We start from the raw sequence: 26,349 nt of genomic DNA, 5'->3' as shown, positions 1-26,349 counted from the left end.
TTACTCTGCTTCTTCGCTCTTCTCAGAACCACCTCCAGCTGAATTATCTGCCTCATACTTTTTATCAAGAGCATCTTCAAAAGATTTCCCACTGCAGTCATAGGTTTTACTTGTACATCCCGTATGAGTTCGAATGCGAGCTCCTGGCTGGTATAACTGCATGGCTGGGCGATCCTAGAACGAAGGAGGCATGGTTAATGCTCTGATAAACCTATGTGGGATACATTTATGGGATTTTAAACTGATGAATGTTTGTGAAGAAAGGAGATTTTATGTTAAATCATTTCACATTTTGTAAAACCCAGGGAAAAATGGAGTGTAATGAAAATTAACTATGTAATATCTGTCTTTGTTTACAACACTATTCTTGGGAGCCAAGCATTTTGAATAAAGAAACTGTAAAAATTAAAGATCCTATAAGTCCTCTGATGTAAACAGGAAAAAATACTGCAGACAATTATCAAAAACAGTATTACAGGTAAAAATCTGAAAAATGTTGCTACCTTCACTAACATCAACTGAGAAAAACAATAGCCTGATCATTTGCAACTCTGCAGATGAATGACAAATACTAAATATAAGGATTAAAAAAAAAAAAAGGTAGGACAAACCAGTGAACAGTTTAGCAGGTAACAGCTAGAAAATTGTCCTCAACTGGACTTTACCAATTGGTATGTGTGTAGTGCTCTTCAAACCATCAGTCATTACCACAGTGTAAACATGGAATGCACATTTGAATTATACATATCAAAATAAAACTGCAGTCATTGCTCTACTTCATCATACCTCACATACTGAGTATGATAGCTGGGGAACTCACCCACTAATATTAAACAGTAAGTACAATCTGAGCATGCACAAGCTTTGTGAGTGACCCAGTCATACACACACTGATTTGATAATGGGAAGTGGAAGAAGGAGCCAGTTTAAAAGGAAAACACACCTCAAACTTGAAAATGGTGACACTAAATAGCTCTTGGGAGCACTTTTTATTCTTGAAATTTCAGTAATAAAACATACTGTTTAGAAACTCTGCTTAAGACTTCTTTTCCTAGGGAGAGTATTTTACTCTCACAATACCAGTCTTTAATGTTACAAAGCAATCTGTTCACTGAAGCCTGAGCTTTTTCAACAAAGTCTTGTATTAAGTTTAGCAAACAAAATTAAGTAGCCTGTTTTAAGGCACCGGCAGGGCACTGAAATCGTCCTACACTAAGTGATGCTAATTTTCAATTTGCTTCATAATTTGAAGCCATTCTGATCTTTTGTTCGTTCATCCTTTTTGCTAATTCCCAATATGCTTTATCTCGTTTTCCTCCTTTTTCCTTCACCTTTGTCCTTTTCGCTCCACATTCTTCTCTTTATACCAGGTATCAAGATTTCCTATTGGACCACACAACTAGATTGTTTTAGCTAGTGGTTTGTAGTGTGATATGAAACGTGTAACATACCTCTCTCTACATACAAACATCTGCATAAAGCTAGATCCCCTGAGAAGCAAGTGGTGTCTATTGGAAAATTTATGATAAAGTATCCAACAAATTTTTGTATCACAGACTCTGTACCTTGCATGTAAGCTAACACAACTGTTAACTTACACCAGGAATGTAACACTTGTTAATTAATTCTTGAAAACTTCAGAAAGAAGCTTTGCCTCTGTGTAGAATCTTGTGTTGGCATTGCTAACTCTATAGATAAGCTGAAAAACTCAAGACACTAATTTTTATTTACATGATAAATGCTCTATGGAAAAAAGTCACCACACTGCAAAAACCTTTACTGATATTGCTTATTTTGTTTAGAGAACAAATCTAGCACTCGAAGTGTGGTCTAATCCAGAGACTCAGTGAATGATCAGAAGTGCAACAGGAAGAAACAAAAAGGAGGCATCTTAATGCTTGCCAAAAGGCCCCCAAGACCCAGCATACAGTTCCAAGTTTGAGGATTGGTTCACCAGATTGCAAGAGCAGTGTGGTAAGAATGCGCCAAACTGCTTTTCCAATCTCTGTTTCTGAACTAGCTATTTTCCTGGCTGTTCTATAGCTTGAGCCAGTGGTGTATGTGGGAAGTGGCCGACGCGCATACGCAGATAAATTTCAGCCATGCTGTCCAGCTGACCTTTGCATAAACAGAAAATGAGCACACCAAGCTTTCTGTGTTTGCACAAGGTAGCTTACTTGACATGCATGGCGAGCCACCTGGACTTCCTCTGTGCACGCTCCATACAGACTCACTTTGCATATAATCAGTTTACTCCTTGTCAGCCTTAGCCCACATCACTGATCATTTGGTCTGAAAGATGTTTCACAGGCAGAATAAATTTCTACACAAAACAGTGTTTCAGTAATTTTTTGTAGAAAGTCTAGGACTGGAAGGGAGAGCGAATGAGGGTGACGACAAGAGCCACCTCCTGAAAAGACCCTGGCACATCCATGAAATCAGACAGTCTGAGACAAATGGCATCCATGTCTGTGTGAGACAATAAGGGACAGCACTACTACACACCCTGCCACAGGCCCTGTTTGCACTGGTTTTGCACCTGCTCCTTCTCTGACAATGACCACAAGGATAGTTTGTCCTAAGAGCAGCCTTTTCATACTGGTAGATGTATACAAGAAGAATTTGCATATTTATACTCTCTAAATATAATGGTCTCTGGATTAGCTTTTTATTTAAGCCCTTCTAGTTCCCCTACCAAGCAACCCTTGGCCTATCCATAACATAACTACTTTATGAACTAAGTAACAGAAATACCTAAGAGTACCTTAAAAGACTAGAATGCCACAGTTTTGTAAAATTGCATTACAGATCTGAGGTATAACAACTTTTAATATATACTCAAAAAATACAAGGCTTCCAAGAATAGAGTTCTAAAAATGCTAGGATTGAAAGACAGAAACTCTTCTATGTGTTGTAAATATCAATCATAAATATTAATCAACCTGTGACCTTAATTTATTTTGACTGCTGTTGTTCTCTAGTAACAATAGAAATAAATCTCAGTTTTACTAAAAACAAAATAAAGAACTGCTTTAAAAAAAAAAGGCATCTTTGTGCTGAGTTTGCAAAAGTAAAACCTGTGATCTTGAAGCATATTTAACTAATGAAAGATTATCCTAAATGAATAAAAGAACCTTATTTCTTATGCGCTCCTTTTTGGATGCCATGTCATCACACTTGTCCTCTTTACCCAGTTTGTCTACTGCCTCCATAGTGAAGCTGTAGTTGTAGTTCCCTTTCTTTCCTCTGTCTTGGTTGTATCCTTTCCCCCATTTCAGCTCTTCTTCATTCCTTCTCACAAACTTGTCAAACTCACAGTGAGCTCTATGCTTTCTGCCATCATCCAATTGATACCTTTGTCTTTCAGGTTCTTTTTCTCGAAATCTTCTCTCCAAATCTCTTTGCTCTTTGTCACTATCATTTTGTGACCTATGAGTATGTATAAAAAGAAAGAAAACCCAAGCAATTAACAGTAAAACAAATCTGCTAAAAAAGCAATACAAAGCCTTCCTTTGACTTCAGCAGTGTTTAGATCATTTGTATGGCAAGGCTGTTTTCTTCTCATTAAAAAGGGGTTATGTGCGATTTTGCCAGGTGTTTCATCCATGTATGTTCAGCCCTTGTCTATGCATTTAGTTCAGAAAAGCAGACAAAGCTTTGCAAGCAACACTGGGCTTTTGTGCAACTGCTGTGGAAGGCCCATTCTTCATCTTTTATCCCTTTTTGAAATCACATCAATAGTTCACCAATACTTTTCACAGAAACACAAGCTGCACAATTAGCCTTTGTGGGCTAGTTATGAGGTATCTTATGTATGTGAGTATTCCCTTTAATGGGAACATTCAGGGCCCAAAGGAATGGTGCAGGTATCAGGTATCAATTTGTAAATTATTCACTGACACTGCAACTGGCAGAAAACATTTGTGAAAATTAATATGTATGTTTCAGGCTTTTTTTTATTATGTCTCAAATTAATTTAGCCTTAGTGTTGCATGTTTTATTTAGGTGAAAAGACCATTACCTTACCACAATACTTTATTTCTGGTATGCTGCAATGGATTTATATTATAAAGACTATTAGTATGTAACATTTTGGGGCCTGTCTGATACAATTCTCAGCTCTCTTATTCACTTCATTGTTCCTGTTCAGTAAGCAGATGCCTCTCTCATGCAGCCAAACTGCAAATAACGAAGAAAGATTACAGAATAGATTGAAATTTACAAGGAGCAAATACAGACATTTTCTGTATTTTTATATTATGTATGTATAAATACTTGAAACAGGAAAGTTGCTTATGACAGTCTGCTCATGTTTTGGGAATTGGTAGACAAAATCAGAGAGGAAAGAGATTTTTCTAATGGTGTAGTGATCAAATAGTGATATGCTTTTCATTTAGAATGGCTTTGTATCAATAAAATTGTTTCTTTCTGTATAACTTCTTTTTTTTTTAAATAACAGAACTGTGAAAATTGTCAGCCTCTGCCATGAAACTCTGCATTGGTACGGCTGCCAAGACAAAGGCTCCATCTCAGGAAGAGCTGGAGGCCAGCAACAAAGCCTGACTGACAGAAAAGTTATTTAGCATTTTACAATGCTTGTGTCAGCACAAAACATTCAGCAAGAGGAAGGAACGTCCCAGCTGTCACAGACATCCAAATCCATCACAATTACAGAAATACTGCACCTGTAGCATTGCTACATAGACATCAAGTACTACGTTAGTTCTCAGGGGTCTGCGGCTGTAAGTTGTTTTTGTTTCACATTTAATATGCTCTTCAAAGCACTAACTCCAAGGTCTAGCAAGGCCTTCTAAAAGCTAGAAAGACATACCTCAATTTGTTGGTGTAGCATAGCCTGGTACCTGTCTCTTCCCTTGCCCTTTTCTGTGGGAAAGGAAGGAATGGATGTGCCTTGAGGTAGGCAGATGGCAGAGATATAAACTCCAGTTCCAGAGTGGTTAAGGTAGCTGTCTAAACTTCAGTCATAGCAAACAGGCAGGCAAGAGGTGATGGTGGGATAAGCAATTACAAAGTATAGGTAGAAGAAAGTTACACAGCCAGAGAAAGAGAAAGCAGAAATGAACTGAAGGGAATGGAAGCATACTTCTGTTTGGTATTGTTTCAAATCCATAGGTGACCATGGACACTCATGCACCTACTGAGGTTTTAATTCATGGTAGAAAGCTATTGCTGCTCAGCATTAAAGCATGCTTTCAAACAGGTAATTCAGTCTCCTGCATGTAGAGCTGATTTCTGAGTCAGTGACAAAGTAGATTCACTTTAATTCGTGATCCAGCTGAAATAGCTCATAGCTTGCTACCTAATCACACCCACTAAAAATCGTGATGAAATGAGCACTTGCAAAGACAAGATAACACTTACTGTACCTGTGCAGCCAAAAAGATTCTGTTTTACACCTGGAAGATCTATATTAATGACCTTATTAAAATTATAGGATCAATAGTAAAAATGTTATATGGCACCACCAAAAGCTTGATACATGAAAAGCCTTATTAGCCAGCAGACTTGCCCCTGTGTTTCTACTGACCCTGTGCTCTTTCCTTTGTTGAAGAACATCCGCAAAAGAGTTTCTGAATATGTTCAGTTCCCATTAGAGAACAGGAATTTGAAGTTTTCAGCACCTTTCAGGACATACTCAACATACTGAAACACTGAGCCCATGTTTGAAGTCCTTAGTCAGAAACAAAAGAAGATGAATAATGCATGCAGGGTATTATTGTTGCACCACTTCTTCAATTAGCAAATTCAGTGGGTTTATTTTCCCATATTCAAAGTTTCTTTATTTTTCTATTTGCCTTTAGGAGCACATTTTCAGCTCCTGCACATCTTTCATAAAAACCTGTGTGGGCAAAGGTAATATTTAAACTACTCAGAATAGGCAGGTAGTCTGCAAATCTCCTAGAGAATAATCTCAAACTTCCTATAATACTTTATATATAAGCTTTGGGTAACTTATTGAAATGCTCAAGCATGTCCTCATGTACTGCGAATTAGTTTTGAGAGCTTGGCTGAAAAGCTCTACCAAAGCAGAAAGTATTCTTTATCTCAACAGCACATTATTCTTATTTATGTATTTTACATCTCTTACGGGTGAATCCTACTTGCAATGGGACACATGTCAAACCACAAGAGAGGGAGTCAGCCGCTGAAAACATGTAAGACATTTCTGAGCTACGGTAGTAATAGAACTGAGCTGTACCTCATATTCTGCATGTAACACAAAAGGCAGTAGGAGACAGAGACAGCCTTCTGTATCTACCATAACGCTATCATTCACCACGTAACTGCCATTGCCATTGTCCCACTTATCAAACACATTGGTATCTTTATTGCAACAAAACTAAGTATAAAGCAGAAGTAGGGGATCCCAGCCAGTTTAGTGTTTGGTGTCAGCCATGGAAGGAGGGCCTTACCTGAGCTCTTGAGGGGGAACAGATGAAGTAACAATGAAACTCTGAATAACCTTTCATACACAAATCTTTCCTGTGACTCTAAAACATTTCACAAATAACAAATTGCATTCACTATTATTGCCACCAGGTCAGTAAGATGTTGCTGAAACCTTTTACAAAATAGGCAGTGAGAGATTTGTTCACACACAGAATAAAATAATTCCTTTGTCATAAAACATCCAGTCAATGCACCACTTACATCATGTTTAAGCCTTGATATGAAAATATTTGGGATCTAAATTGAAGCCTAAAAGACAAATACTTACTTTTCCTTAAGTTCTTTTAGTGAAGCTTCCAAAGATTTGTGTTTTATGCTCCCAGATCCAGGTGATTTATCCCATTTGTTTTCCTCAATGTCAGCTTCTTCACCTTTTTCTTTGTACTTTTCACTGGTCAGTTCATCTCCTTTTTCAGGCTTCTTGAGAAGCTAAGAGATAATTGTTTATATTATGATATAATATCCTCTTTTATATGATATAATACTCTTTTATAATAGACATTTTAACAATGTAGTAAATATATATCACTAATCTCTTAAGATTAAATATATCTTATTTAAATGCTAGGAATGTATTTCATAAAATACGAAATGCAAAGTTATTTTAAAAGGGCAGTTTACTTTTGCTCAGGAGTGGCAGTCATAAATAGGCACTCGACTGCACACTTTTACAGAATCACAGAACCACAGAATTAACCAGGTTGGAAAAGACCTTCGAGATCATCAAGTCCAACCTATCACCCAACACCATCTAATCAACTAAACAAAGTGCCTCATTCCGTCTTTTTTTAAACACTTCCAGGGATGGTGACTCCACCAACTCCCCAGGCAACCCATTCCAATGGCCAATCACTCCTTCTGTGAAGAATTTCTTCCTAACATGCTTAGAAGATGCTTAGAATTCTTACTGGAGAAAGCACTTACCTACTCCTCTGAGTTTTATATATACAGACATTAGTATGGTCTGTGATTTCTTAGAAGTCATGTTAACAGAGCTCAATGTTATTGTCAATAAAATAAGAAGTAGAGCCTCTACAATACTACAAAGACAGCAGAACTGACACTTCACTTTTCAATATATGTATAACATGGATGCCAAATGAACTACTTGTGATAGACTGGCATACAGAAGTAGGGGTTTACTACAAAGACACCATGACAGAAATACAGACTGAGGAAAAAGAAATCATATTAGCAAAAAGGATCACATTACATTTTCACCTTTGACATTTAAGCTTTTCAAGATGTCTGGTTTTTTCACAACAAATAACCCACAGAGGGCATGAGTAGTATCTAGCATTAAAGGAATTTTCTTTGTAGAAGGATCACCTCCAACTATTTTTCTAACATTTCAGAAGCAGAACATCTCATCAGTCTTTTCATTCCACCAGGTTTTCTGAAATGAGCACATAATTCTTCTCCAACATTTAAAATTTCTACAATGTTTCTCTCAGGTAATATTTTCCTTTTCTTTCAGAGACAGAACCAGCTTGCAAAGTCCTATCACCACAAATAAATACTGGCTTTTTTTAGACAACCACTTTTGGGTAACACATAACAGGGCATTGAGAGTACCCTCAGCAAGTTCACCGTTGATACAAAACTGGGGGGGTTGGCTGACACCCCGTTAGGCTGTGCAGCCATCCAACGTGACCTGGACAGGCTGGAGAGCTGAAAAAAGGCAAACTTCATGACATTCAATTAGGACAAGTGCAGGGTCCTGCATCTGGGGAGGAATAACAACAGGCACCAGTACAGGTTAGGGGCTACCCTGCTAGAAAGCAGCTCCACAGAGAAAGACCTTGGAGTCCTAGTGGACAGCAAGTTCTCCACAGCACAGCAATGTGCCCTTGTGGCCACTGTGATATCCTGGGGTGCATCAAGAAAATTGTGTCCAGCAGGTCTAGAGAGGTTCTTCTCCCCCTCTACTCTGCCCTGTTGAGACCACACCTGGAAATCTGCACCCAGTTTTGGGCTCCCCAATTCAAGAGAGACAGGGAACTGCTCTCTTGAAATGGAGAGCCATGAGGATAATTAGGGGACTTGAGCATCTCCCCTGTGAAGAGAGACTGAGATCCCTGGGGCTGTCTAGTCTTGAGAAGACTGAGAGGGGATGTGATCGATGTCTATAAAATGTCTGAGGGGTGGGTATCAAGTGGAGGGGGACAATCTCTTTTTGGTGGTGTGCAATAATAAGACATGGAACAAGGCATACAAACTGAACATAGAAGATTTCACCCCAACATGAGGAAAAACTCTTCTACAGTGAGGGTGACAGAGCACTGGAACAGGATGCCCAGAGAGGTTGTGGAGTCTCCTTCTCTGGAGACTTTCAAAACCCACCTGGATGCATTCCTATGTGGACTACCATAGGTGGTCATGCTTTTCGCAGGGGGAAGCAGGGGGCTTGGACTCGATGATCTCTGGAGGTCCCTTGCAACATCTAACATTCTGTGATTCTGTGATTAATAAGTAAGTAAGTCCCTTTTCTTATGAACTTCCAGAGTATTTTTCTTTTATGTCCAGATATTTAAAAAAAAAACCAAACTGTAATTCAGCTTCAGAACTACTCTTTTATAGTATATATATTATATATATTTTATATATATACATATATATATATATATATATATATATGTACACATTCAGGAGAAGAAAACCATTGTCCAGGAAGAAACAAGGAAAGAAGTACACAGCTCTGTGGCTTCTCCCCACCACAAGATCAGGAGTGAGTCTGTGTGTCCTTACATTAAGCTCCAGAGTATTATACCAATTATCCTCTTCCAAGACACAAAATTTAGTTCAAATGATCTATGTCATCTTATACTAATGAGGTTCTAAATGCCCAGACTTAATAGTACAAAATCTGCTTTCCTAAGTGAAGTAATTAAAAGCACATCCATTCAGATTGTTATAAGGCAGCACAGCCTGAAATAAGCAAGACTTTGTCCTAACTTGGTTAAAGCACACTATTAAAACACATCAATTCTGAGCATAAACATATAAAACTCTCCTCACCTATGGCTAGATAAAAGTGTTAAAGCCATATTTGCAACAATCGTCTGACATGTTGGCACAGAACAATTTGGCTCTGTTGGGAGATGTTGGTGTAGAATGCAGCAGTGCTGTGCAAGTATGTCTGAGGTACCTGCTGTAACTGCATCAGCACATCACACTTTCAGAAAGCACTACCTCGTCAAAGCCCTACATTACTTTCCCTTTCAGTCAGAACTGGTTTTGTATCTCCACACTGCACTGTAGTACACTAAATAAACAGTGAGATAACAAAGGAACACCTAGATAACTTCAACAGAAGAATTTTTTTTTCATTAAGGTACCTTGATCCTTATTTCTTTTTCAGAAATTTTCTTTTGCTTCTCCACTTCTTTTCTTTTACGTCTTTCTTCTTCTCTGCGTTTCCTTTTCTCTTCCTCTCGCAGACGTTTCTTCTCCAGTTCCCTCCGCCTTCGTTCTTCTCTTTTCTCTTCGCGTATTCTCTGAAGAGTTCAAAATGATTAATCGTAAATCGTCCAACGGAAAACCACATGGAACATAAATGTTGAACTTCAGGCAAAGGTCTGAACGTACCTGCTTTTCTAATTTTCTATTTTTAATATATTCCAAAAGGGGTGTTGTTCTTCTAGCTAAAACACAAAAAATTTGTGATATAGTGTTCAACTCCTACAATATGTACTCATTTCTTTACTTCAGTACTAACCTCTTTTTTTTTTTCCTAGCGTTATCTGCAAGGGAGCTAAGTAATTAATAAACCTATTTGGTTTACATATTTTTTAAGGCATTCCCATCATTCTGTTTTAGAAACATTTTGTTGCTTTTTTGCTGTTACAGTTAGAAGCAACAGAATTATGTTGCATGACTACTGAAAAAGTAAAACTTGCATCTTTTCCGTTCAAGAGAATAGCCTTTTTCTCTTGCTCATCAAAAGGTTATTTCACCACAAAGGAATGAAATGTGTTCAGAAATCTATCCCTACATATGAACATGTATATGAACATATACATGTTCATATACAGCCCACATTACTGTAACCTCACATAGTACTTTTCAATCCCAGATTTCAACGTACATCATAAAGGAAATATTTTAATTCCAACATAGCAATTCCGTTTAACTACCATTTAACACTCACCTCTCCATAGAAAAACAGGATGAGTAAGAGATAAACGGTCTGTCCCAGGTGACACAGAAAAGTATCAGCAAATTGAATAAAATTCTTGCCTCCCCAATAAATAAATTGCCACACCTACTGTATCACACAGCCATCCTTACATTACAGAGCTGTCTTCACACTCTAGCCTAAGCCAACTGCCTGAAACATGCCCAAATTCTACAAAACTGTGGAGAACTTCAGCAAACTATATATCATGTATAGCATTCATGACTGTCAGTACTGAATTCAAACTTTAATTCATATACTTACAGCTGTGAGAATTTAAAACAAATTTTATTAGTCTTGGATGTCCCAGGATAGTTTCAGAAAATGTTTACTACTAGACATTGCTCTACAACTATGCATAGGATTCTTCCTCAAAACAGAAGATTTCACTATCAGAATGCATGACAGGATTTGGAAGAAGCAAAAAAAAAAAAAAAAAGAAAAAAAAAGGAAGAAATAAAACCAGTTTTCATCAAATTTGAAATAGCATAGCCAAATCTAGACACAATTCATATCCCAAAAGCATGTGAATATTCTTGTCTTGACAGCATGATTATCCTGGGGACAACCCATTCATTAATGATAAAAACTTTTTACATGGTTATGAATGGGAAGGCTTCATAGGATTCAGTATTTTAATTTATTAACAAGTATCAATGGTCAAAAGCAACAACCATAAAAAACTGATGGCTTGAGATCTTCCTCTATCCCCAGATTTTCCATGCTGCCCCTTCCCCTTTATCTCCTGCAATTTCTGACAAATTCTTGGTTTGCAGCAACCCTCCCCACCAGCCTCCCAAATCTGCAGCTCTGCCTCTCTCTCCTGCTCCCACAAGTTGCCCTGTCTGAGCAGAGGCTACCTCTGGGCACTTATACATGCTGAAAGTGATCACAAGTTGTAACTGGAGAGTCTGAGGAAAGGATAAGCTGCACCGGGACCCAAGTCATGTCTATGGCTATAGTGCAAGAGGTTTAATTAGAAATTGTAACTTCAAGTTCAAGGGAGAATGAGCCAGTGTGATGAGTACTATCAAAAGAAAAGGGAAAAAAAGAATCTTTATGAAAGGTGGAACATACCCATCTCATTCATGGGCCTTACTGCACATAACAATGTAAGAAGTTTTTCTTTAAATTTTGAAAGAAAATAAATTACAAAATGAAGGCCTGTGTCAGCAACAACTTTCATATTTTTAATTGCTCTTTACAAAAAAGGTAGAAGAATTAGTGTATCTTCATTTTGTTAGGTCAAAATCTGTTTTATATCTCTCTGCCACACCGAAACTGACGAGCCAACACATCTGATGTAATGCATAAAACAATGGTGCTTTGCAGTACCACAGAGAATGAGTGGCCCAGTCCTGCCAAAAAAACAGTCCTGGGCACGTCTTCCATTGACTTTCAAACTGGACATACAACTAAACCCTTAGATAATTTTACTATGAACATGCCACAGTTTTGAATAGCAGAAAAAATAAAGCAACTAGTTTCATTTCCTGTGATTTAACAAAGAAATAGAACTCCTAATGTAAAGCTGCTTCAGCCTATACTGTTACTCAGAAGCCCACAGGTCTCAAGGCTAATCATTCTAATTGATAGACTATTTTAAAGTTAATAAATCTTTCTTGAAATTGTAAACTTTTTCTAAATTCTTAGAAATTTCTGACTGCTTTTACTCTGTTGTCAAACACCAGGGAAGAGTTGGGGTAAATAAATTTCTGGAGAACTTCCCTATCTAAAACAGAAACAAACAAGTTTTATTTATAACAGAATTACCTGAATGCCCATACTTCCAACATTTTAATTTCTTCTAAACTGTTTAAGTTCCAGATCTCTCTATTCAACTCTCAAACAACAGTAAGAAGCAACAGGACAAGAAGAAATGGCCTCAAGTTACACCAGGGGAGGTTTAGATTAGATATTAGAAAAAATATAGCCACCAAAAGGGTTGTCTAGTATTGGAACAGGCTGCCCGGGGAAGTGGTGGAGTCTCCATCCCTGCTTATGTGTGGCACTTAGGGACATGGTTTAGTGGTGGACTTGGAAGTGTTATGTTTATGGCTGGACTTGATGATCTTAAATGGTATTTTCCAGCCTAAATGATTCTGTTCTATAATTCTAATCAAAAGAGGTGGCTACTTGTATGCTGTAAAGAAATAATAGCAAAGGTCAATTTTATTTTCCTGGTTCATTGTCACACCTAGGGAAGGAGAGTAAGTTCTGCGTATTGTCAGTTAGAAATACGGCACATCAATATTCCCTGTCATCCTGAGACTTGCATACTGACATTGAAGATTTCAGTGCTCATCTTACTAAAGATTCCCCCCAAGACTGTGAAAGTCATGCTGCATGCATACAGAAAACAAGGTGATGCCTTACTTTGAAAGCCTTTGCAGCATCCTGACCATGAGAACAAAGAAAGATAATTTCATATTTCTCAATAAAATCAGATAGTATCAGGGATCAATTGTTAAGTATTCTGTTACTTTATCATCTTAAAATAAATCTTCCAACTTTTGATACATCTGCAAGTATTCAGTAATATTAAGGACCTATTTCAGAAGCCTCTGTGCATGCAAAACTTCCAGGGAGGTCAAATGATTCCATGCATAGAGACTTAGAAAAATAGGTAGGGTGATTCCTGCCACTATTTGGCTGGGTAACAAAAAATTAACTGCAATAATCTCAATCTGTTAGACTGACCATGTCACCTCTTGCAGGTAATATACTAAAGATGTAAAAATAAGGTATTTAATATTCTCAATAATAAGAAAAATCAAGAAAACAGACCAATGAGTTCCCTTGTTTTGGCCTCAATCTCTCCCAAAAGAATCTCAGGATTGGCACAGATTTTTTCTTCATCAACACAATAACTCTCTAAAAATTTCCTATATTCTGGATCTGTGAAGACAAAAATTTTGAATTATGTAAATGCGTTGCAATGCATGACAGAAACAGAATCTGTTTTCCACTGTGATGCCAAGAAAGTATCTTTACCATCTTCAATGCTCCCAGCTTTAGCATCCTTCTTCTTCAGCTTCTTTTTGGAAATCTTCTGGAACGGAGCAAATTCAACCACTGCAGGGTACTCCAAACCTTAAAAGAGATCAACATTTTTTGCAGGGAAAACAATGTTCCCTATATTCAATTAAGGTTTTCAAAATTCTTGAAACTTGTGTTGGGCAGTCTTACTGGAAATCAAAGGTAAATGTTTCTACAATCCTATTCCAATACAAAATTACATGTTGCTGTAGTTTAGGCTCAAAACAAACTACATTTATATTTTAATTATATACACAATGTTGAGGGTTTTTTTACATGCTAGCAGGGACTGTCAAAAAGAAGATGACTACTGTTGCACAATAAAATTCTTGCATTGTTATTTATAATTCCCTTCTAATTCTTCACGTATATTTATTGACTAGAGATATTTACATAAAATTTTAACCTGACAAGAGGTACATCCTACTGGGAAATTCATCTGAAACAAATGAGTTGCTTCTGTAAAGTTTTGTGGCCAAAAACCTTAAAAAATAAATAAATGTTGGGTAATATGCAATAATAAAACATACCACCTTCTTCCAGAAGCAAAACTCAGCATGCAGAACTGTATGAGACTTTTTTATTTCTGCTTATGACGGACTATGCAACTTCTTGCCTGTCTTTACCGACATGGATACTTTGTTTTGAATTCTGCCTTAAATACTGTATTCTTCTTTGGACTGGAGTCAGAACTGTGTCTAGCTTTTAGGTTTTGCCTGGTTTCTACTTGCAGCAGGTTCAAGTTTACTCTTTATTCAAGTCCACTTAAAACTTGGCTTAAACCTGCTAGATTATTTGTTAACCTTCTTGAACTTGGTAATCCTTGTTTCAATTTTAGCCTCATAAACACAATGCTGCTATACACACCTCACCAGAGGTGTGATCAAAACTTGTGCTCTCTGCATAAATGTGCCAAACTGGCCAGCTGTGTCCAAGCTGTTTTGCAAGTACAGAATATTCTGGCTTTAGTCCATCATAACACTGAAGAACGTGCTTAATTTGGGTGAAGTGCAGTCCTGGCAGAGTCATAGTTTCTTTATAGTTTATTATCTAAAACACAGAGAATTTGAAATCTGGGAATCATACACTGTGACAAATGTGTGGTTTTCCATCTCTAGGAAAATCCATCCAAATCTGATTAAGTTAGAAACCTACAAAATATCTCAAGTAGGAAATGCTGAAAAGGAATTTCTTAAGAGATCTTTTTTTAAAGTAATCAACTCTCCAGGAGGAGTAGATAAGACTACTTTTTGCAGGACCTCCACAACACTGAGTGTACAGAATACACAGTATCTACACAACAAACCCACAAATCTATTTCTGTTTTATACAATCCATGCAATGTTTTACAGAAGATAAAAGTGAATGAGGCAAGGAACTGCTAAAAGGAAAGCACCATTGCTTGGTTATGGCAGTTTCATGCTACTGTAGGAGACCCACATCTATCCATAACCACATCACAGACTTTTTCTTTACGGTTGGGCAAACGTTAGCAGACTGACCATTTTAAAGATGGCAACCATTTTTGTCATTCTTGTTCTTGGAACTCAGGATCTCTGCAAATGCTCTCAAAAGTCAAGTTGTACATATCTCAAAGTGGGCAATCAAAATGATAGTCTTGCTTTTGCATAATGGGAATAAGTGGCACATCTTGATCTCAGAAATACACTAAAGATATAATAATTTATGCTTGCAATGTGTTCAGTTACTGTTGTGATGAATCATGAAGCTTCCACTAGATAATTAACTTAACAGGATCTTCATAGTCTATTGCTTAAGGTACAAGTATGCAGATGAAGCACGCACACCACAGAGACGAGCAAGACTGCATGGACAAACATATTCTGCACTTCGTTAAGTGCTAGCTTTTAATGTATTTTTATGTTAAAAAAATGGCATAATTGGTAAAAAGGAAGGAAATTAATGTTCTGAAATGGTATATGTATATCATACACTTAATATCTTACAAACAGTCCAACCTTTATTATCAATGAAGACATAGCCATCAAAGCGATCTCTAAAAAGAAGGATGTCCTCAGGGTTTCTAAAGTTAATGTATGCTCTTGAGTAGAGATGAGGATAAAGGCTGCAAGAAGAGACAATTTTATTTTCTATTATTTACTAGTCTGTTCAGGACTAGAAACAAAAAAGTAAAACTAGAAGGATTACATTGTAATTTTCATCTGCTTTGAGAAATGGCTACCTTAAACATCCATATTGAAGTATACATATCTAATTATATATACATGACAAAAAGTAACTGACCAACTGAGTTCCTAGATGAAACTGTGAAATGTATTCTGCACTGTGGTAAATATGTCTAGTTTGTTTTGTCTCCTAAATAGCAGAGCATTTGCTTCAATTGTGCAGGATCTAGTTTTTAATGATTTAAGAGATCTGAGTAACAGCAGTGCCTCTGGGGAACTTCTAGGGCATGCTAAGAAAGTCTTTCACTGAAAGGTAAGCAAAAGCTTCCACTGAAAGAGCAGTTGCCAGGCTGTCACTGTATTTAAAGAGATTTCCATCTTTAAGAAATATTATATAACCTAATAACTGGCAACTGAATTATATAAAAATAAATAAACTCCATCTGAAACACACATGCAACGTCTAGTTGTGAAGAACAAGAATTGTGAAAATCCAAAGCATTTCCAGCAAAAGAAAGTACAGGTACTTACCTAAAATAATTCTGACTCTTCAAGAATTGATTGGCATAGATCTCACTTCAAGGGTAAATATTTAATGCGCCTGACAAAAACCTCAGCGTTGGCACACCCACCAACAGCAATGAAACTGAGGTAATTCAATGAACTACCACCTGTCAGCTAAGGTAATTTGAGTTGCGGCAAGTACATGCTATAAATCCCTGCAACTATGTTCCAAAACAGTTTGGCTTAATTTGCCTCTGAGGACAGGTCAGTATTACACCAGGGGTTTGAACACATCTGAACTGAAGTCCATAACTTTAAAATACCTATGTTCATAATACATTTGTCACACATGGCCTGTCTTCAGACAAGCTCACCACCAGCAGCAGGAGACAATAAACACATAGTTGGTTGCAACTGTATTTCAATCCCATAGGTATTTCAGAAACAAATTTCACCATGAGTGAGAAAAGGCAAAAATATGGATTGGATCACAGGACAGATACGTGTGGTGGCTCAGAGCAACAGAGTTTTATCCTTTTCATGTACATCCATATAGTTTCCACTTTTGAGTATTAGAAGGTGACCACGAAAAGCAGTGCTGTCAGTAACTAACTAATGATTCTGAAAATTCACCAAATGTGTGCTTGATATTGTAGTCAGGATAAATGATTAAAAAACCCTAGAGGGCATTGTTCATTCATACATTTTGCAAACACCAGCTTCGGAGTGTTTCTACAGCATGCAGAGGATACACCTTCTGAAGAGCTATTTCATCCATACACAACATTCACTGTATTTTGATATTCTAGGATGGGAATAGCAGTTCAGTGAACTGTACACCAGTAACCACAAAAATGCCTGCTAGGGCATGGCTAGGGCATGGCTAGTGCTGGCGACACAAAGTATTGCTGAAAGATCCTGCAGGCATAGCACCCTCCCCCATCTACTACACCTACATGGATGCCACACAGTTATGGACCACTTGCAAGCTATGTCTAGACAGCTTGAACAAATGGGCATGGCAGTACACAGTTGTGTTTTGTCATAGGGTTCTGCAAATATCTTGTAGATATTTGCAAATTTTCAGTCTGCACAAGCACCACAATGTACCTCAAGGGTGGTTGTGGATTTATGACCAAGATGGAAAGATGAAAGCTTCCTTCTCACAGGTTTCAAAGAAAAGAAAAAAATAAAAAGAAGAGAGAAAAGAGGAATGAGAGAAAAAATGAAAGAAAAGGGGAAGGGGAAGGGGAATAGGGAAGGGGGGAAGGGGGGAAGGGAAAGGGAGAAAAGGGAAGGGGGAAGGAGGAAGGGAGAAGAAAGGAATGGCAAAGGAAAAAGAAATGAAAAGGAAAGAGAAAGGGAAAGAAAAATATTAAATGTAATACTTTTCATAGTTATATAGAGTTTAAATTTTTTTTGGTAAGGCCCAAAAGTGTATATAAAGGCAGGTATTTTATTGTGGCAATCTATAGCAGTTCTGGAAGAAATGTCTTTGTGCTGCCTAATGGCTGGAACAGGAAGAAGTATCTGATAACGGTATCTCCCAGGAAAAAGGCAATTTCCTTCTCCATAATGTTAATAGAATTGTTCTTACAATCCATGTTCTCTAATGTTTAAATTATATGAGGCCTGATATTAGAAACTGGTAAGATTATACTCCTCAGTTGCTGTTTTCAGTTGCTGAATATTCACAATACAAAACCAGGAATCTAGAGGGAGCTCAGTTATTATTATCTGAGATTGAGAAATTGCGTTTTAGTTCCCAGTCTAAATAACTATTTCAGTGTTTTATCCATCTTCATCTTTTGTAAAACATAAAACCTTTCCACAGATGAGACTGTGACTTGCACAACCGTCCCAGCCACTCACTACATTATTGTGGCAGTTCTTCTCTCTGTCTGTGCACAGCAAGTAACTTCACCATATAGCTGGATTTTTTTTTCTGCAGTAACTCAGAACCTTATGGTTGAGCACATAACCATCATGGAACAGGACTGAAAATAAAGAGACTTATTCCTTTCTTGTTTCCTTTAGCTTGTACATCAACAGCATCTGTTTAATCTGCTTTGGCAACATAGTCTTTCTGGTACACAACATAGTACTTTTCTGACATTTTCAGTTTAAGCTTATCAGAGTGAGTATATTTTTTTAAAAAAGGAACATTTCCTATAGTTATTAAGCATTTATTAGTAAGAAAAAAATGAGCCTGAGATGTATAAAAAGGACTCTGGAAAGCAGAGATTTGAAATTTAGGTTGCAAAAAAGGGATCAAACGTTGTTGCTACACATTATTAAAATCTTCAAAAACTTCATCAGCAGAAACATACAAAAATATAAAAGCATGCTTGCTTGTGCACAGTAGGATATTGATGTGCACAGTGGCACAATAAAGTAGAACTGTCTGTCCATCACTGTTGCTATGTATCAGGGTAGAAGGTTGTAGAAACATGGCTATGACAACGCTTAGCAAATACAGGTTCCTTCTTTGATGAAGCCAAATCCACAAATAGAGTTATTTCTCATACGCATGCAAGTTAGCTGCCAAGAGAGCTTAGCGTATAAAGGCCTGATCACTGACTCTTTCAGATCTCTCTTAGGCTTCTTACCCAGCCAAGTGTGCACTGTGCTTAAAAGAAAATGCGTAAAATTCACTCTCTAAATGGGAACCAAAACAAACCTAACAAACTGGAAATGCTTAGTGCTGGCCTGCTTATAAAATACACTTTCTTGGGGTTTCAGGTACCTGACTTGCAGCTGCTGCTCCCCATCCTGGATTCCCTTTTCACCTACTGAGAAGTCACCAGTGTGACCATGAAGCAAAGAATGAATGGGGCTTCCCAGGGCCACAGGCACTCTGTGGCTAGTACCCTCTTCTAGGAATGCTTTTGTACTTTGTACTCAGTATTTATTGGATAAAATGCAGCTTTTGCTCATCAGGATTTTGCCTTCCAGCTGAGTCCTGCAGAAGAGCCACTGAACTGTGTGTCCCTCCCTTTTCAAGCATCCAGCAGCATAGACTTAATTCGGAATTTGAAATTCAGTTGAGGTTGTATGGTTAATTTTATAATCAGACAGTTCCATTTTGCCATATGCTTGCTGTCTATAATGCTGTCTTCCATCTGCATCATATTTTGGACAAATGCACTACACGTGACCTTGGCATCTCTGGGATATCACTTAGAGCAATCTGTATGGAAATATCCATTTCTTCAGTGCGACACACTGCTGCTTTGTTTTTTGCTGTTCGTTCAAGGGTATTCAATCTTTTAGGCTACATGTACTTCTGTAATACTATCATTTGTCTAAGCCCTTACTTGTATAGTAATTTTAATACCAAACACATTCTAATTGTTTACTTCTTCTAAAATGTATCTTTTAACACATTTGTGTAAAAGGATTGGAATACAGGAAAGCAACTTTAAATAGTTATCTACAACGTAAACAGCAATATGTAAACTATAAACCAGCTATCTTATCTTAGTAAAAATACTTAGCAATCATGGTGTGTATAAATATATAAACACATATATACACAGATATTTAAATCCATATATACATCTCTACGGCTAGATCTGGAGTGTTAAATAAACTCCTCCACCCATTCATGTATTATATAATAACTTCTGAGCAACAGGTAACTCACCATCTGCATTCTCATGACTGTGATACTGTGATATAACAACATCTGAGCAACAGGTAACTCATCATCTGCATTCTCATGTCAAGCTAAAATCCACTGGCCTTCATATTTTTACAGACATAAACAAGCACAATTTTCCCTCCACAATCACTCGTTCCATCCAGAAGTTGGTAGCATGGGTTCCCCTGAAGTTCTAAAGGGCCTGCCCCTTCCAAGCTGCTGCTCCTGGGTGCATACCACTATCCTACAGCCTTACAGCTATTTGCCTACAATAATTCTTAGGAAAACATTGAGAAGCCATTGGGAACAGAAAAGGAGTGCTGCTTGCAAGCTTTATGACTGTCTGTCATACATGGCATTCCATCAACTAGTTGACTGTTTTTCACATCAGCAAAGCTGCTGTTCAGCTCCTTCTACTTTTATAACCCCACAACAGCATTAATGTGTCCTAGCATTCATCATCAAGTGCCAGTCCCAAAGGATGACCCAAATCCTGCAGGGCAACAGCTCAGTCACTTGAAATTTTAGAAGACTCAGGAACATTTACATGCAGACAAAAAAAGAATGAGTACCTGGAAAAAATATTTGGACTCTGAGCAGAAGACAGACTGTCAGGAAGGCAGTCTTTATTATCAGCAATAGCTAGCATGTCTATCCAAAAAACACCCCTAAAGTTTATAGAATCAGCCACAGAAACAGCGTTTTGTTTGTATTTTGATGTCAATGTACAAGAGAGATGAAATCTAACACAGTGAATTACAGGAATCTGAAAAAAATTAACAAAACACAATGCAACAGTCACTTTCTGGAGATTACTGAAACAGATGTAATGTGAAAAGTGTTACACATGATGACATTACTGAAATTAAATTTTAATGTGTTTTATATATGTCTGTAATAAGAAATTGTAAACATAAAAGATAACCTTTAGACTGCAAAAACAGAGAACTGGAGTTGATATGCATGTCTTGTTTGTTTTGTCTTCTAGGGTGAGATGACCTTGGAAATGAAAATGTTATAGCTCTCTAGTCATTCCCCTGATAGCAACTAGTAGTGGAATCTTAGAGAAAGTTTATTACTAAGGGTAAACTATGCACTGACACTTCACCCAGTAGGTATTTCAGCTACTTATGGCCTAGGTACTTTGTAATACAGAACTTGGATCCTTGGGTTTAACAGGTTCTCACAGATAAGTATTTGTCTAAGTGAGAATTTGTCTAACTGCTCCTGAACTGTTTTATCCTCATTTCTATCATCATTTTCTGACAAGTAGTTCTACAGTATAACAGCATTTTGTAGAAAAAAAAAAAAGAAGAAAAAATTTTATAAAATGTGCACTCCACAGCTGGAAGAAAAGCGAACAAGCCCTTTGAAACTTATCTAGTTACATGGGATGGGATTAAACTCAAGATGCTGCAGCTCTCAAGGCAAATTTGTCTGCCACTACATTAAAACGTTTGTAAGTCCCTGTTTCCAGCAAACAGATCCTCTTCACTGAGTAGCTTCTCCAACTCATTCTCTTGTTGGGTAATATGAATTTTTCTTTTAATCTCCCCAATTTTTTATTATGACTGATTTTTCTGGATTGGTTGCCGCTATGAACACAAGATGCAGAAAAAAAGCTGATGGAGGACCTTATAGAAAGAACACGTCCACCTTATCCTGTAGCTCATCCTAAGAATGGCATGAAGACACATACACAGAGAGTTTTCTGAAATTCTGTGAACTGTCCATAACGTGACAGAAAACTGCAACACAATGCTTTATACTCAGAATGAGTTCTCTGCTGGATAAGACTATAACTCAATGCATTAATGTTGTTTATAACTTGCATTTGCTGAAAGTTTGTGTTCTGGAGTGTGTAAACATGAGAAGGGCTACATGATGGATACAAGAGTATGTGTCAGCATTTGAAGGGGGCAAAGTGATCTTGGGCCATTCAAAGAACAAATCATCAGTCAAGCCAATACTCTGCAGATCTACAGCTCAAGGCCTTTTAAACTGAGTAGTCTGCTGGAAGAAGCTGCAGCCATGCAAACCTTATGATGATAAATCCATTCTCAAAAAGTACATCTTTTGTAGGAAAGCATAATTTTCAAAAAGCAAGATAAAGCAAAAAGGTAACACAAAACAAATCGTGAAAAATTCAAGCTTATAAAAAAACCCATTTTTTCTACAGTTTAAAGGCAGAAAAGTTTTTTTCTAGAGTTGTGAGGGCAGAAAAGAACATAAATACAATACTTAGGAGCAAGAGAACATTTTTCTCCTAGACCGTTGTTTTATTACAGGACTCAAGGAAACTGACAATCCAAGTAACATGTATCAGAGATTTCTTCATTCAGAAAAAAGGTTACAATACGTCTATTCTGTGCTTGTTGCATCTTGAAGTCTAGTAGCAAAATATCAGAAATCTGGCTTTATTTTCTTCACACTTGTTATTTTTAATCACCAAGATCCGTTCCTCAAGGCAAAGGAATTTTTAAAGTTTTAAGCGTGTCCTGATTCCCCCACAAGAATGAGGTCCTGTGTAGTAACTACGAAGACTTTCAGTAAAACTGAACTCTCCTCTTTCCTAAATTCAAATCCTTTGTAGTTCTATCAAAAAAGCTGAAGCACCTCCTATTTCGTTTTTACGCATGTGTATAACCATCTAGGTCAGGTCTGCTTAATAAGAGCTTTTGTTCCTCTCCAACTGTGGAACTGACTCCAAGAGAACCTATATAGTCAGAGTTAGCCATCTACTAACACAGTGGTGGCAAGAAGCGGCAGTACCATTTCAAATAAAATCGGCCCAGGAACTAAATCATGCCAAGTACAATTTGACACAAACAATTCCCAGTCAAGGAAACGCTGTCTGCTCTTGGTGGCGTCACCCCCAACTTTAAAAGCTGGTCAGCAGCAAACACCCAGGATTTCTCTGCAGTCTGTGGAAAGAACCTGGTGCCTGTGGAGGATGATTCATCAAACACTAAGATAGGCTAAGAAAGGCAGGATGGATCTTATACTTTCAATTTTTTAGAAAACCCACAGATGAAGCATACAGGTTTGTCTTATGGACATTCGAGAAATTCTTTTGTTTAAAAGGGAATCATATTTTATTACTGTTGATACTACTATATAAATATACTAACAATTCTGATTTATGAGACAAGTGAGACAAAAATACATAAAACGGGATTATGTGAAAAAGTATATGAAATAAGTAGAAAAACTTGTAAGCCACAAAGAAACTAAGCTCAAATGGCACTCGTGAAAAAACTTCTATACCTGCCCTAGGCTGACTCTTTCTCATAGCTGATGAAATGCATTACCAGAGAAAGTTAAAAGAAACATTAGGGTTTCAAGTAAAAATGTTTCTTATTCACACACAAATATTTTCCGTTTTGAAACCACCAGTGTAAAAGAAAAGGGCATTGTCTCTCCATATGTAGCTTTACACAAATATTTCAAGTAACTAATAAACCAAAAAAAGGATTCGTGGAAAAAATATGGCATTTGCTACATCCAAAATACCTTAACTAGGTTCTAAGCACCTGAAATCCTGCACAAACAGCTCATCCTCACCTGGGATCAGCAGTGCAAAACTCAAAATAATCATGGGCAGGTAGGGGATGTAGCTGTTCCTCAAGTTGCTCCTTAGTTAGACAAGGAGGAAGTCGTCGAATAACCACCTGCACACATGAAAGAAAATGGAGATTTATCTCTGATCTAAATACTGTAGAAAGATGCTGAACAAATCATATTACTCCACCTTAAAAGCTCTTCTTCAGACTGAGAACTACAATTAGAGTGCTAGCTTTCTAGTGATTGACCTCCTTGGACTTGCTGACAGATGGAACAATTTCCCTAACTCAATTTTGGCTAACATTATAGAATTGTAGTTACTGAAACATTCTGATGAAAAGCTGCAGTTTAGTCAAGAATGGAAGACAATAACAACCAACCTAAAAACTACTGACCATGCACATTTTTTACAGTACGTATTTATCAAAACTTTTAGTTTAAACTAGGTTTTAAGTCTTTTATTACAACATTTTGGTGTATTAGGTTTATGGGTCCAGATGCTGACAGCAGGTGCTGCAGGGGTGGCCTTGGTGAAGACAGGCTGCAGCTGCCCTGTGCTGGATACAGCCAACTCAAAATGACACACCACAGGGCACAGCTGAGCTCCTCAGCCATGATGGTGGCACCTCTGGAAAAGTGTATTTAAGGACAGAAAAGGCTGCACAGCAACATGAGAGACAGAGGAGTGAATGGGGAAAAACTTCTGAGAAACAGCACTGCAGACACCAAGGTGTGAAAAGGAAGAGGAAGCGTTCCAGGCACTGACACAGAGATTTCCATGGAGGAGACAGTGGTGAAGTAAGATGTCTCCATACAGTCCATGGAGGACCATGGTGAAGCAGGCGTCCACACTGCAGCCACTGGAGATTCCATGCAGGTTTTCTGGCAGGACCTGCAGCCTGCGGAGGGCAGCCCACACTGGAGCAGGTTCATCCTGAAGGACTACAGACAATGGAGAAGACCCATGCTGCAGCAGTTCATGAACTGCAGCCTGTGGGAGGGATGCCCACTGGAGCAGTTCATGAAGGAGCGTATCCCATGGCAGAGACTCCATGCTGCAGAAAGGGAAGAATGCAAGCAGGAAGGAGCAGCAGAGGAGCTGTCATGCTCTGTTCACAAACCCCATTCTCCATCCTCCTGCACTGCGAGAGGGCAGGAGAGATAGAAGGAATTTTTTTAATTAACAATAAAGTTGCATCTGTTTTGCCTGCAAAGACATTTTGTAAGTGAACTCTCTCATGGGTCTTTATCTCAACTCCTGAGTTTTTTCATCTTATTTTCTCCTCTGTCCTGCTAAAGAGTGAGATAGCAGCTGGATGGGGATCTGGAAGCCACCCAAAGTCAACCCACCAACTGGGTGGCTCATAAAGGCCAGGAAACCATACGAAAACCTCTGGGACAGAACGATGCTAACACACAGAACAGTAAAACGGCCAGCAAGTTTCAGACAATCTGAAGCTTGCCAGTATCTGAATTTACCTTAAGTTATAGTGATTTTTGGTGCTTGTTTTCCAATTTAGAAAAATGGAAATAAGTCAAACCTCCTAATACTCTATATATATATTCTTTGAAAAGCGCTTAGGTAAAGCCAAGTAGAGAAAAGTGCTCTCATCCTCACAGGAGCTGCTTTGCCACAGCCAACCTAGGCTTAAGAAATATGATGAAAACGCCCACAAAGGTGCAGTGCTGCTGCTGAGATTCTCTGACTACCTCCGTGAATAAACACCTTGATTCTGCAGATGAAGAAGCATTCGTTCAAACACCCGAGTCTCCTGAAATCTGACTCCGTCTGTCCAACAGGGCCTACCTGCTCCTCCCTGTACATCTCCTCTGACCCATCTCCCACCCAAGACTCTCCTTACCGCACGCCCGCACCTGCCCGGCCCTCCCAGGAACCTCCCTCTCCACCTCCCTCCCCTCACCTCGCCGCCTCTCCCACGGGCGAGCCTCCGTGCGGCCTCTCCCCTGCCCCTGCACCCCCCGCCCGGAGCTGCGTTCGCGCCCCCTCACTTTGCTCAGAGCCGTTTTTTTCTCCTCTCGCTGTTTCACCGGCGCCGAGTGAAGCGGCGGCGGCAGCGCGGACGGCGGGGAAGGTGGTGGCGGCTGCGGAGGGTTTGGCGGCGCGGAGTCCGGGTCGCGGCGTGGCGACTCCCGCCGCTGCGGGATGTCCATGGGCCACTTCTCACGGCCGCCGCCCCGCGTCAGCCCCGGCCCGACCTCTCGCTCCGACCGCATGGAGCCACCGCGGCTGCCGCCGCTGCCCACAGCCAAGCGGAAACCTCGCGCGAACTCGCGGGTGGCCCGGCAGAATCTCGCGCGCGTCGGCCGTGGGGCGCGCGGTGCTGCCCCGCCCCACTCCGGTAAGGGCGGCGCGGGCTGTGCGGTGTCGGTAGCACCGTTGCCGGCCCCGTTCCTCCCTGGCGGCGGGGCGAGGCGCTTTCGGGAACTCCAGTGGGGAGGGGACGGCAGGTGTTGTCCATTCCTCTCCTCCCGTGTGGCCCGACCTAAGCTTACAGGTGCCTTGTACCGCTGGCTGCTGAGGCCTGGCGCAGGTCAGCCTCTGCCCGGGGCTTCTGCCTCGTACAGCAGGATGGTCATAGCCACCTCAGCGATGTGTCACCCAGCGCCTTAGGAAACAGGATCTGAGAGCTAGCCAGGTCCTGGGGAGAAAACAGGGTCGGAAAAGGGAAAAGAGGCTATTTCTCGTTACTTGCATCAGCTCCCAAGCCTTGTGCGTGCCAACCTAGATGAGCGGTGCTGGGGTGCGATGGGCACAAGTTTTTCTGGCTGGTGTCCTCCTGCAT

General features: G+C 39.0%; 1 protein-coding gene across 1 annotated transcript; it reads right to left on the bottom strand.

Annotated features, from left to right (window-relative positions):
• On the bottom strand, window positions 1-26,349 carry UPF3A (UPF3A regulator of nonsense mediated mRNA decay). The gene is made up of 11 exons (XM_054381893.1): window positions 26,256-26,349; window positions 25,556-26,088; window positions 23,546-23,652; window positions 15,667-15,773; window positions 13,643-13,741; window positions 13,436-13,546; window positions 10,060-10,115; window positions 9,810-9,968; window positions 6,740-6,900; window positions 3,135-3,429; window positions 1-174 (listed from the first exon to the last, which is right to left on the bottom strand). Exons 1-11 carry the CDS (start codon window positions 26,347-26,349, stop codon window positions 1-3), a joined length of 1,896 nt encoding a protein of 631 aa, XP_054237868.1.

The sequence above is a fragment of the Indicator indicator genome, chromosome 1 (genome assembly GCF_027791375.1).
Source record: "Indicator indicator isolate 239-I01 chromosome 1, UM_Iind_1.1, whole genome shotgun sequence".
Classification (NCBI taxonomy): Eukaryota; Metazoa; Chordata; class Aves; order Piciformes; family Indicatoridae; genus Indicator; species Indicator indicator.
Note: the sequence above shows the minus strand (reverse complement) of the source record. Positions and strands in the feature narration are given on the sequence as shown.

Excerpts from the sequence above, each read along its gene's own strand:
- UPF3A (XM_054381893.1), bottom strand. The coding sequence starts at position 26,349 with ATGCAGGAGGACACCAGCCAGAAAAACTTGTGCCCATCGCACCCCAGC. Across the intron at positions 23,653-25,555 it reads AAAAAACGGCTCTGAGCAAA|GTGGTTATTCGACGACTTCC; the intron begins GTGAGGGGGCGC and ends TCATGTGTGCAG. Across the intron at positions 3,430-6,739 it reads CTAAAAGAACTTAAGGAAAA|GTCACAAAATGATAGTGACA; the intron begins GTAAGTATTTGT and ends ACATACTCATAG.